We start from the raw sequence: 13,736 nt of genomic DNA, 5'->3' as shown, positions 1-13,736 counted from the left end.
CCAAACCGTTGCAACACAGGTCCTTTCAACAGGAGAATAATTCATTTCTGAGGTGGTGAACTTTTTGCTCGGGTAGTAAATGGCTCTCTCTTTTCCATCTTTAGGACTGGTTTGTGCCAACAATGCTCCTAGCGACTCTTGATGGATCGTCAAATATAAGGTCGGCGGGTATTCGGGAATAGGTGGTACCAAGATCGGTGGGGAAATCAAATACTGTTTGATCTTTTCCAATGCCTGATGACAATCGGCATCCCGGACCACTTTAGCGCCTTTCTTCAGAAGTTTGAAAAATGGTCTAGCCGTGTCAAAGAGTTGGCATATAAACCTGGCGATGTAGTTTAATTTTCCCAAAAGGCTTCTCACTTGCTTAACCGTAGAGGGAGCGGCTATGTCGAGGATTGCTTTTATTTTGGACGGGTCCACCTCAATGCCCCAGTCACTGACCATGAAACCGAGGAATTTTCCAGATCTTGCCCCAAATATGCATTTGTTGGGGTTTAACCTCGGCTTATACTTTCTCGGGCGATCAAATAATTTTCTCAATATTTGGACGTGATCTTCTCCGGGTCTGGATTTGGCGATCATGTCGTCAACATATACCTCGATCTCTTTATGTATCATATCATGAAACAAGGTCACCATGGCCTTCTGATATGTCGCCCCGGCATTTCTTAGTCCAAAAGGCATAACCTTGTAACAAAAGTTTCCCCAAGGGGTGGTGAATGAGGTCTTAGCCTTGTCTTCCTTCTTCATCGATATCTGATTGTATCCGGAGAACCCGTCCATAAACGAAAACAATTCAAACCCCGCTGTACTATCAACCATTACGTCGATGTGTGGTAGAGGAAAGTCATCTTTCGGGCTCGCTTTATTCAAACCCCGATAATCTACACACACTCGAATTCTCCCATCCTTCTTCATGACAGGGACGATATTAGCAATCCGATCTGCGTAAGGAATGGCTTCAATAAAGCCAACTTTAAGAAGTTTCATCACTTCCTCTTTAATCTTGTCTGAGAGCTCGGGTTTCATTGTTCTGCATGATTGCTTCACCGGTTTGCATCCTGGATTAATGGGTAATGCATGTTCTACAATGTTCGGATCCAGCCCTGGCATATCCGCATATGACCATGCAAAGGTATCTTGGTATTCTTTGAGTAATTCGATAATCCTGGATGCGTCCGCCCGCAATAAATGTCCTCCGATTTTCACTTCCTTGACATTTTCAGATTCTCCAATGTTAACGACAACTGGCTCTTCTTCGGTGGGAGGCTTAGATTCTTCAAAATTAACCCAATCCCTCCGGATAGCTATCCGACCCTCGTCTTCTTCTTCTACATCACAAGAATAATCCACCTGCTGATCCGAGCCGCACAACAACCTAGCATGTATGTTTGGGATGATATGCCCGAAATGTCATGGAAATGGTCGGTATATGCAAATCATAATGGATGATTTTATGGAAAAATCCCTTTTTGTTTGTGAAAGACATTTTAAAATCAGAAAATCTAGAAAATGGAACTAGTCCTCATATCCTCGGACATTCTTGTTCCAAAAGGATTATTTTGGAAATCGGGAAGCATATGGCAAATCAGGCTTCAAGCTTCGATTCACGAAGACGAGCGTCATCATTAGACCGATTTGTTATTCCACATCTCCTTAATGAAACATGAAAAGTTTTATTGGATGTAAAAAAGGACCGCATTACAAAGTGTGCTATTTGGACCAACGGTCGGAGGTCCAATGGCATTTTCCTTTTACATTCAAAGTAAAAAGCACTAAATCAAAATGCGAAAAAGGAATACAACAGAAATGCTAGTAAAGTAAACAATATGCCGATAATAAAGGAAGGACTGCAGAGAAGATCTCTTTACTCAAGAACATCTTCATTTGCCTCGAGCCATTCGACTATCACATTCACAGTGTTGTCCTCGAGGAATGGATTGGTCAGGTCCGTCTCTGTCGGAGGGGACACCATCTCGTCTCACCGCCATTTAGAATCCTTAGAGAAAAATTGGTTCAACCGATTGTCGAACATTTTAGCTTTGCCTTTCCAGGTGGGAGAGCCAATAAAAGAATCACCTCGGCCTCCTCGACGTCCTCGGCTTCCATGGCCTTTGCCTTTGCCTCGGCCTCGGCCTCCATGGTGATTTTTCAGAGTGGCAGGATCGCTGCTATCGACTCCAAAACCCAATCCAGTTACGTGCTCATTGGACTCGAGTTGTAAAGGAGTGCGAATCCCTTGGCCAAATTTTCCTAAGCCATCTCCCGGAAGATATCCATATGCCAACAGCATTTTTGCGGGTAAAGCAGCGAATTCAGAAAGATTAGGAACTCTTAGCTTGGTCCCAATGGTGTATGGACCACGGCCACTAGTTCCAAAGAATGATAACTTGCCTCTTCTTTGGCCTCGGGTTCTATGTAGGGTATGGCACTGTTACGATAAGACCGGAGATCCACCTCGCCGTGGACGGTAACAATCTTCCCATCGACTATGAATCGCACCTTTTGATGTAAGCTCGAAGGGACAGCCCCAGCTACATGAATCCATGGCCTTCCCAATAAAAACCCAAAAGCACTCGGGAGGTCCATCACCTGGAAATCAATAGAAAACTTGGTCGGGCCTATGACGACATCAAGCTCGATCTCCCCAACCACAGTTTTCCTCATTCCGTCAAAAGCCCCGACAGTTGCTTTGGAAGTGCGAATCATCTCCTCTTTTATGCCCAAATTCCTTAACGTGGCCGGAGGGCAAATATTAAAAGCGGATCCATTGTCTATCAAGACATGAGCTACTAGCTTCCCATGACACTTTGCAAGAATGTACAATGCCTTGTTATGCACTCGCCCTTCCATGGGAAAGTCTTCATCCGAGAAGCTTATTTGATCCTTCAAAAAGATCGCCCCAACAAAATTCTCCAATTGAGTCTCATCAATCGTCTCGGGAACGTGCACCTCATTCAACACCTTCATGAGTGCTTGTTTATGTTTCTCTGAATTAATGAACAGATCAAGCAAAGAGATCCGGGCTGGCATTTTCCTCAACTGCTCTATCACTTCAAACTCGCTCGTCTTGACGATGGACAAGAGCTTCTCGGCGTCGTCCTTAGTCACCTCTTTCTTTTCGGGTTCAGCCTCCCGTGGGGCATAAAATCTACCCGATCTCATCACAGCATCTATTTCTCCGGTTCCATAATTCCAATGGACCGCTTTGGGATTATACGGCTCTACGGGTGGAACTTTAATCACCACCGGCGTCGCTTTTTCCAATTTAACCTCTGGTTCATCATCCGTCTCATCGTCAGAAAAGCAAATCACTACTGGCTTGGCTGGGCGCTCGTCTTTTCTGTCGCAGCCATCAACTTTATCCAGTCTAATCACAATGGGAGCTACGGTCCCAATCATCCCAATCAGATCATCTAGATCTTCCGAATTATATCCGCACTCGAGCTCTTGGTAAAATACATCATGCTTCTGAACTATCGACGAGATTCCTTGATCTAAGGCAATCTCACTATCTCTTTTGCTTGAGGATTCGGCTTCTGCACTTTGAAATTTTTCAGTCAATAAGCTCCTTTCAACCTCTTCGCCCACTCGCACCGGATGAGCAAAAGAGCGGAAAGTTAATGGAGGACTCTGCTCAAAAACTTCACGCGAGGGGGGTCCCGGAAAATATCCCCCCAATTCCTCTTCAACCATGGGAGTATAAACCCGTGAAGTTCGCATCCTCTCTCTACATGCATCCAATCCCGGATCTTCATCCTCCTCATGGGTCAAATCAACCTTAGTAAAAATTGCTTCGAGATGAGCGAGTTTACGTGAAGCAAATGATTCGGTTGCTTGATCGGCGGCGGGGGTGATTCCAGCTAGAGCCAAAGAGCTCAAAAGTTCTTTCGTTTCCGTTAACAATGCACTCAAATCCCCGAATTCGCAAATCAATTTCATTATCTTCAGACTTTGTTCATAACTCCGAGTCCGGGGTTCTACAGCATGCGTATCACTCGTCTTCTGCGATTGATCTATCACCGCCAGTTGTTGAGCAAAATTTTCCAATTCATGAAAGAAATCAGCCACGTATTTTTCCATACCAGATAATCGCTCCATAACCTCAGCATCATTCGTGGCTATCGAATCTTTCAGATGAGGTGCGACTTTGACAAGATCATCAACTACATCCGGCTTGATAACTTCATCCATACCTCCCCATCCATCCGGTACAATATCCTCAGCCTTTATGAAAAAGCTAGGAGGAGCAGAGTATTTAACTTTGAAATTGTACCTCCTTGAGTCTTCGCCCAAATTGTCCACAATTTCGCCCTTTTCTTGTGCCTTCAATACGAATCTTTGGCCGCCCACACGAGTCTTTTCGGCTTCCGGATCATCTTCATCAATCTCAGACTCAAGATTCGTAATCAATTCTATATCACCCATCAAGCTTTCATGAGGAACCCTCCAAGAATTGCCTTGTTCGGTTTCCATCACGAACCGATCCCGATCCGCACTCACAGTAGCCAGCACTCCTCCAAATGTCTCGTCAGCAACATCTGCAACTATCCCGAGGCTCATCAATTTGGCGATACACAACATTTTTCGTTCAATCGACATTTCCCCTTCATTTGGATAAGCCGAAGCAATTGCCAAGATGTCGCGTAATTTGCTCATGTTCACCTTGAGCTCTAGGTGATTCTCTTCTTCTCCGTCAAAAATCATCCCTACCACCTGGTGATCGTGGAGTGGATTCTGCTGTACATTAGGCGTCGTCTTGTCAAACTCCACCAGGTGGTTATCAATAAGGGCTTGCACCTTGAGTTTTAGGATGTAGCAATTGTCGACATTGTGTCCTCTCTCCCCCATATGATAGACACACGATCGGCTTTCATCATATCCGGGATATTTCATCGGGTTTGGCCTTGGCGGTTCCTTCGCTACTAATCGCTCCTCCAACAGCATCGGAAGCAACTTGGATAATGGCCTAGGAAGGGGCGTGAACCGCTTAGGAGGTGGCTTCTTCCTCGGTTCTTGTACCTTTTGCGTCGACCATGACGACCCTCCCTATGTCGGGTTGGAATTCGAGAACCGCTTGGGCTTTGGTGGATTCGGTACAAAGGCAATGTCAACTCCCGCCCCACCTTCTTTTCTCAATGCATACCGACGTCTTGCCGGCACTTCTGGGGCTTTTCTTTCTCTCATGGCCCATTCCAGCCTTTCCGCAACCTTTATCGGATGGACGAACGTCCGACAACCCGACGTGTTCAACTTGTCAAAGTACTCATAGGGGAGTGCCTTCAGAAACAAGTCTACTAATTCATCTTCCGGGATAGATGGCTTAACTTGCGTCGCCAAGGCTCGCCACCTCTGGGCATACGTGCGGATATGCTCGTTCTTTCCTTTCACGGTTCTAAGCAAGTCTTCTCGAGTAGGGGCGGTAGCGGTGTTAAATTTGTACCGATGCAGAAAATCTTCAGCTAAATCCTCCCAACCATCATAATCTTCCAAGTCTAATTCAATGAACCAGGCCAAAGCAATGCCGGCCAAACTTTCCTGGAACGTGTTCATGAGGAGAGGGACGTAATCCGAGTAATGCGCCATCTTGCGCAGATAATACTTCAAATGAGCACGGGGACAGCCTGTCCCATTGTACTTCCCGACAAATTCCGGTTCCTTGTAATCCGGCGGCACCTCAATTTTCGCGAAAGGGGAGATCTTATCAAATCCGGCTAGCTCATAGCCTTGACCGCTCGAGCACTCTTCGATCTTGGCCAACCTCTTAGCCCCTTCTTCCGTTTTAACCGCAGATTTTCCTCTTTCTTCCTTCTCCAGGTTAATAACTACGGGAGATACTTTAGGCTGCGGATTAACATGAGGAGTTTGAGTAGCTTCCGGAACAAGATGGGCGTCTTCGGGTTGCCCCTTGTCAGTAGTGTTAGACGATGAAGGATGAGCAGGATTGTTCGGATCCGGTATCGCCGGCCGTCTTGCATGAGAAGCTTCCAGCAAAGCTTTCATCTCTGTTATCATAGAAACCAGCGAGTTCACTTGTGTCTCGAGCACACCAACCCTCGGGCTCGCTTCTTCTTGCTCCATTCTGGTTCTCAAACGAGTTCTAATACGGTCTCTTGGTTGTTCCGTGATTAAAAATCACCTGTTTCGAAGAACGAAAATAAAGTAAGAATACCGAAGGGAAGCAATAACAAAGTACTGAATCCTTTTAATTGCATGTTTTCATTCGATTAATGAGAGAAAGGACTACTTCATGAGCCCTATTCTCATATAAGTAGCTCTTTTCCTCATTCTCCGAGAGAAATCATGTAATTAAAAGAAGCGTAATCCATGGCAATAGTTTTAATGCCTCATAAAAAGAAACATCTCGATATGTATATAAGAAAATCAACTGAGTTCATTACAACCAAAACCTCAAAGGATGTTTGAAAGTTAAAATGACATAATGTCTCGATATCCTAAACTTGATGGAGTGACTCTATCCAAGTCCGGGACGTTTGGGATCTAGGGCGTCCCGAATATCCCAAGAGAGGTCAAGTTCCCCCATCCGAGACTCCCCATCTTCATGATAAATCGGCGATCTCATATCTTCGGGTACATAGGGCTCCACTCCGGGCATATGAGGAACGATGTACTTCGGGACGTATGGCTCGACAAAGCTACGTCTAATTGTCTTGAAATGGCAGATGTATTCAGGTGATGCCCCGTGAAGGTTCATCTCGTCGATCATATCTTCCGGCCACTCTATATCCCGAGTCCGGGATTTCTTCAGGGAATCCTTAATGCTCTCAACTTTGGCCTCGAACGGCTCCTTATCTTTGCCTTTGAGAACCTCCTTCGGCATGTCAAAAGAGAAGACTCCTGGTGCGGGCGGTGTCGGCATCTTCCGTAAAGCTCCAAACCGTCCGATGACCCTCATCGGATAATATGCAGTAGCTACGGTAAAGCCCAAGAAAGGAACTAGATCTCCATCACTACAAGTGAGTCAAGCCTTATGTATCCTTGGCCATTTAAGCCGCCATCGGAGTTGTTCTGGTTTTAAGGTTCTAAGGAATTCTCTCCAATCCTTAAAGTTAAGGTTAGGGACTCGTGTATGAGTTTGGACAAAGGTTCTAAAGGGATTGGTGTGAGGACTAATCTCAATGAAACCCATACGGAGGTTGAATTGTTTGATGTGAGAAGTGAACCACATATACAGAAATCCACTAGAAGCCCTAAAGATCCCCTTATTCCTAGCCCTGAAGCGATTTAGGGACATGAAAGTTTCTGCTAAAATCAGGTTGGAATAATCCCACCCACAACAGACCTGTCTAATTACCACGGCCATAATAGGATCAAAAGTGATGGTTGAAATAGGAAATAACACGAAGCTAAAGAAGGCTAAGATAAAGACCCTACCCGACTTAGTCCCCTTATCTGCAGGAAGGTTTGAGAACCTATTTATGAGGAAAGCAAGGGAAACATGCCCACAATTACTCTTGGCATTCGAGTTACCTCGAGAGAGGTTGGTATCTAAGAATTCAGCTAAGGAACTAAGGGGTTCATATCCTATCGGGGGTTGGACAAGACGAGGTGTAAATTCTACTCCGATGGCAGCACTATACTCTTCCGCAGTAGGGGTGAGCTCGAGTCCTTCCATATTGAATGTGGCAATGATCGGATCCCAAAATTGCGCCATGGCTTGGATGAAAGCGGGAGGGCATTCGATCTTCATCAAGTCCAGCAGATATCCCGATCGTGTCTTGGCGTACGTCCGATTGGCTTCATTCATATTCTCCCACCAAGCTAGGAGCTCATCTCGAGGGATCTTGAATACTTGGATATCATTCTTTCCCATCAAGTCTAGAATATTCAAATGATGTTGAAAAATCAATTGCCTTGGATTACTTTAAAATGCATGGATGCCAATGTCATGAAACATGCATGATGCGATCTAATTACATATTTCGATTAGTGAAATAGAAATTAGATCATCTCATCTAGGCTAAAGACCCAATATGAGATCTAATTTAAATTTCAAATAAGCGAATTATGCAATTGATCGTGATCGTCTCGGTGATTAGGAGAAATAACAAAGTCACATTCCATTGATCAAAACAACAAATCGAACAAAATAGGGAGAATATACTAAAGTAGATTCCTAATACATGGATATCTAGTAGAGAAAAAGTGGTAGAGATAAGAGGAAATCCCATGAAAAGGGAATCCTATACATGTAGACTAAAACATGAAAATGGTAAAAGACCAATGGAATGTGAAACCTAAGCTTCGAACTCCTCGATATCGCCATGTTTTAGTTGTCTTCGTCCGATTCCTCATCGGGGTAATCTTCGTTGTCTTGGGTAGATTCTTCAGTCGGGACCTCCTCGGATGAGTAGTCCATCGGGGGTTCTTCCTCGAGCGACCCCTCACTAAGCTCCTCTTCCGGATAGGGGTCCTCGATCAATACCTCTTCTTTAATTGGTTCTTCCTCTAGGGGCTCTATCTCCGAGTCTTCTCTTGAAAAGGCGTAGATGATGGTCTTTCTTCCCTCAGTGGATTCTCCATGTTGGCGTAATTCCTCCGGCCATTCTTTCGTCCATGTCATTGTTGTTTCAGGGGACTCTTCAGCCATTTTGAGTTTAGGCTTCTTGAGCACGATATGCTTTGGCTTGGTTTTGATAGCGGGACGCTTCCCCTTCTCCCACGGAGCCAGCATGGGTCGGTCCACTTTGGTCCGACGTTCAGCCTTTCGACGAGCATACGCTTCTCTAGCCAATTGGTTGCGACGTTGTCTTCGTAATTCCATAAATTCCTCATGACGTCTATCCATTTCGCGCTTGAATTGCAAGTTCATCACATAGTGCTCGGTGTGGCAATCCTCGGCATATCCTAACTTCTTTCCCGTCGGTTCACGTCCATGCACAAACCTGGTGAAGTGCAGGCTCGTATTGGGTCCGGGCCACACTACCTTCCTCCGATGGATGAATGGCTCCAGCTCAGCAGAACTTCGGAGAAACAACTGCATCCTTATCTACCATTGTTATTTTTCTTAATCACCAGGACGATTTATAAGCATATGTCGTGCTCGTGAATGCGAATGATATGCAATATATGAACAAATTATGATGAAACAGCATAAAGAAATACATCATAAAATAAAATGCCTTACCAACCGATACGAAAGGGAAGACATGATTTTTCCCGCACATCTTTGGTTTTAGGTATACCAACCATCCACGGACATGCGCATGAGACAAGTGAGGGGTATACTCTAAAAATCAGCAAATCAGGTATGGAACCTATGGCTAAAGGCTCCCACGATCCAAATATGACAAATTCGCCCTCGAGGGTACCTACCCGAGAGGGTTGGAACTTGCCAATCAAGATCATGAGCGGGAACGAATACGAAAGTCTCAAGTGCCATCGAACACAAGATCCTTTCGCACCCTTTCCCTATCTAAGGTAACCTATGGGTGGTTGCGATCGGGGTTTGACCGCCGGTGTGTGCAATGTGTCGTGATCGCCAAAATGCAATTTCATGCACAACAGTTTATATCAAAACACCGCTTCTAATAATCACATCCACAAACATACATTCCTTACTCCAACCTGCAGGAAATAATGTCAACAAAACACTCCACCCCTTATTTCTCCCATCTGCAAAAACATCTAACACATGCGTTAGCGTACGTACCTCACCTTCAAGAGCATCTGCATAAAACATGTTAGAAAAATCAATCAACTTTTTAATCGGCTCAAGTCCTCTAATGGCTTCATAACCATTCCCCAGTGGAGTCGCCGATCTGTCGCGACCCTCCTCGATCGGAACAGAGGAAGAGGGCTAATGGGTCACCCTTCCGGCCCGGTTGCGCGTGGACCTTCGGACGCGGGCCTCTCCCAAGGCCCATTACCCAAATCGCGGCGGAGGGTAAAATCGCGATCGACCTTTCGGTGCGGTCTAGTGGCATGTGTTACGTGTGCATGCTTCGGAGTCGCCACCAATCGTTTTGTGGAAGGTACGATTGGAAACTCTATCGAATAGTTGGGAGCTTCTATTCGATTCTCCGAGAACCAGAGAAGTGGGATCGGGGACTTAGTTACGCCAACTATCAGAGTTGACGCCCTTTCGGTACCTAAATTGATTGAATTTTTCTAATCTCGGATTTCATACAGATGAGTGGGGTACGAATCCTAATCTAGGAATTCATGCGGATGGGAGTGACTATCCTAGCAATCACAATCAATTAAAGTAAATGCGCATATTAAGGAATCCATAACGTGCGGATAAATCGCATCAAATCAGCGTGGCATTCCTAGTATAGCCCTATTGGCTTAGAGAAGGGACATTCAAAGCATAGGAGGGGATCGGGAGTGATTTGGAAGCGATTCGCCCATGAGGGGCAAAATCGTAATTTTTAGAAAGTTTGGGGACGATTTACCAAAAAAAGGGCAAAATCGTCATTTCAGACAAAATTTGGAGTGAGGAAAGTTGAAAATAGGATTGGCCACCTAAACCGACCCATTTCCTAATTTGCAACATTTTTTGGAAGTCCATAGGAATTTTTGGATACAAATTACCCCTAAAGGGTAAAATTGTCATTTTTGGAAAGATCGGGAAAAGAAGACTCAAAAATAGGATTGGCCAGTTGATTGTGGCCATTCCTCAATTTTTGAGAATTTTTTTTGAAATTTTGGGAATTTTCTACAATTTTTCCTGATTTTTTTCGGATTTTCTAATTTTTTTTTTTTTTTTTTTTTTTTTTTTTCGGATCGGGTCAACCCGGTCAACGGACCGAGTCAACCCGGTCCACGGACCGGTCCACCCGGTCCGGAGCCGCGTCCGGACCGGCGTTCACCCCCCAAAACGACGTCGCTCGGACGTCCGCGCGCAAAATTTCGAAATCCCACCCAAAAATAAACGAAGGTCTAGATTGTGCCACGTGGCGGAAGGACGACGGTCGGATCGACTTCTCCGAATCAACGGCCAAGATTAGAAGGAGGTTAGATCTCAACCGTTCAATCTAATTATTTTTTTAATTTCTGAAAATGATTTTATTTATTATTCGAAAATTCGAATATTCGATCCAACGATCGGAATGGTGACGTGTGGCCAAACCCGGGCCACGCGATCACAAAATATATTTTTTATTTTTCGAAAAATGGAATATTTTCAAGAAAATGATTTTTATTTTCGAAAATCAGGGATCTCGACACGTGGCGGGTGGAAGGCCGTCGGATCATTTTTTTCGGCTATAACAAAAACGCCGACGTGGCCGCCACCTGGTCGCTACGTCGGCGCCACGTAGACGTTGACCGAGTCAATTTGCATTGACCGGTCAACATCTTCGTCGGAGAAGACGACCGGCGCCGGCGAACCTCGCCGGAAGCCTTTTCCCGAGGGCCAAACTAGCAGATTTCTTCACGATTCCTTGTCTATTTGACTTCTCAACTATCCTACATCAAAATACCCCAAGTTTAGTTCAAAAGATAAGCTCGAACTAACTCAAATCTACTTCCATAGTCCGGCGACACTTGCAACTTCCGGCGAATCCGAGAAGCGACGTCTAAACGCCTTCAAAACTCCATGATTTTTACACGAATCTACTCTTCACCATTTCCGAAACAACATATCTCAATCTTATATCTATGTTCATCCCGCAACAATGAAAAACAAAGGCCACCGAACATCCATGACCGGCGAACTTCGAATATCTTGATTAACGGAATTTTCTCGGTTGAAACACCAAACTAAACTACCTATCATCATCCAATGGAATGCAGAATACTCACCCGAAGATCTCACATCTTAGATTTCAAAGTCAGCGAGTTCGCGAGCTTGGGATTGGCGACTGGATTACAGGATCGACTCGGGGGTTTTTATGCATAAAAATCAAAGAGAAGACACCAAAAAACCGGAGTCAAGGGAGGCACAGGAACATTTTAAGCCCAAGAACACGGAAAAACAACGATCTATTGGAATCGGTCTACGAGAAATCCAATCTCAGAAATGGCGAGGAAGCTCACCTGTCTCGAGCTTGTCGACGACGGCGCGAGGTTCTGGAATCTTCGCGAGACCGCGAGGAATCGACCGGTATTATCGGCGAGTAGAGGTGTCGCTTGAACTAGCCGGCGACCAAAACTCGAGCTCTCGGTCTCTCCCTCTCTAATGGCGTTCTCCCTTTTTACGGAGAGTTTCCTTTCTTTTTTTAAAACTCCCCTCCCCCTTTTGTTTGCGAGCACCACCGTTTCTGTTAATCCCCTCGTGCTCGCTCTAACCGCCGACCCTTCTAGATTCTTCTCGAATTTTTGTTCAAGAAAAGCCGTTCAAGAAAAACGGCCATCTGCTCTCTAACTTGCGCCTGTAGAGCTTGAGGGAGACGATGAATAGTACCGGGTCACCGGGATGGATCCGCCCGACCCGGCGGACCCGGTTCGTGCAATGGAAAGCCAAATTGAGGTAGCAATCAACATTTTTTCATAAAATTGATGCCAGAAATCGCTTTCCCATCATGGATTACCTCTAAAGATGTGTTTTTCGTGAAAAATTCCTTTGAAATCGAGTAAAAACCCCAAATTTTGAGTAAGATCCGAAATTGATTTTTACAAAATTGGGGTCCTTAATGAAGGAATTGACCTCAATTGAGCCCACCATTAGATTCAGAAGGTCAAAAACTATGGGCTAGGGGTCATAGGGTTCCATGGGTGCCTCTTAGTGAGATTTAATTTTGAATTTGGCCTTCTAGGGACTAAAATGAAAGAAATTTTTGTGCAATTAAATCCCTAATGCCAAAATTGAGCAAATTAACATGCAATTGGATCAAAATGTGAAATGTAATGCTAGAGAACCATGTCACAATCCTCAAAAGTGAAGAAAGAAAAATAAAATGACCCCGAATGGTATTTTCACGTCTAATTTGTGGGTGCATTTGTGAAGGAACACACAAATCCGAAATGGAATTTTCAAAATTTAAGAATTCAAAATGAAAAGGAAATTAAAAGAAAAATACTGACTATTTTTATGTATTTTTGTGACCTCGAATGGTATTTATCTTGATTTTTTTGGGTATTTTCCTATTTTCCGAAAAATATGAAAAAATACGAAAAATATGAAAAATTATTTTTTGATCAAAAATGGTTCCTTGAGCTTGGCCAAGGCTACCAAAGTTGATTTTACAATTTTCTAATTTTTTGTGAATTTTTTATGAATTTTCAAAAATAAATCGAAAAATGATTGATTAAAAATCGAGTGTCAACAAGAACATCTTTATGTTTATGCAATCCCCTGCGTGGGACCTTTTCTGTTTCCTTTAGGTTTTTGGTCACATTGGGATTTCTATTCTGTGTTGCACTCTTGAATTTTTTCCTAGAAGATGTAATTTCATATCAATAAAATTGCACTATTTTTCGAATCTTGTTGAAGTATCCCAAACCAACCCGATGACGATAACCAACGACCAACAAGTTTGTCATCATGGTAAGAACCGAGGGTTGGGCTTCTTCAAGAATTCCTGTCCCACGGTTTTGAAAAAAAAATAATAACAAAAAATAAATAAATAAAGTTCTTCAAAAAAAAAAAAAAAAAAAAACACCGCAATTAAACCTTGTTTGTTTTTCCGATTTTGTTACTTTATGTTTCAGGGGGATACATGAGGAGGGAAATCTAGTGGATTCAGAAGTATACGACCTAGATGAGTGCAGTCCAGATTATGAGGAAATTCGTCGGGATTTCGAACGACATGAGGAGATCAAGCCCT

The 13,736-nt window shown here is 44.1% G+C and overlaps 1 protein-coding gene across 1 annotated transcript; it reads right to left on the bottom strand.

Moving 5' to 3' along the window:
- Positions 1–5,052: 5,052 nt before the first annotated feature.
- Positions 5,053–6,084, bottom strand: LOC125314475. Its single transcript, XM_048276845.1, has one exon. The coding sequence runs from the start codon at positions 6,082–6,084 to the stop codon at positions 5,053–5,055; it is 1,032 nt and encodes a 343-aa protein (XP_048132802.1).
- Positions 6,085–13,736: the final 7,652 nt, after the last annotated feature.

Source organism: Rhodamnia argentea, chromosome 1, assembly GCF_020921035.1.
Source record: "Rhodamnia argentea isolate NSW1041297 chromosome 1, ASM2092103v1, whole genome shotgun sequence".
Lineage (NCBI taxonomy): Eukaryota > Viridiplantae > Streptophyta > Magnoliopsida > Myrtales > Myrtaceae > Rhodamnia > Rhodamnia argentea.
The sequence above is the reverse complement of the archived record's forward strand: the minus strand, read 5'-3'. Positions and strand labels throughout refer to the sequence as shown.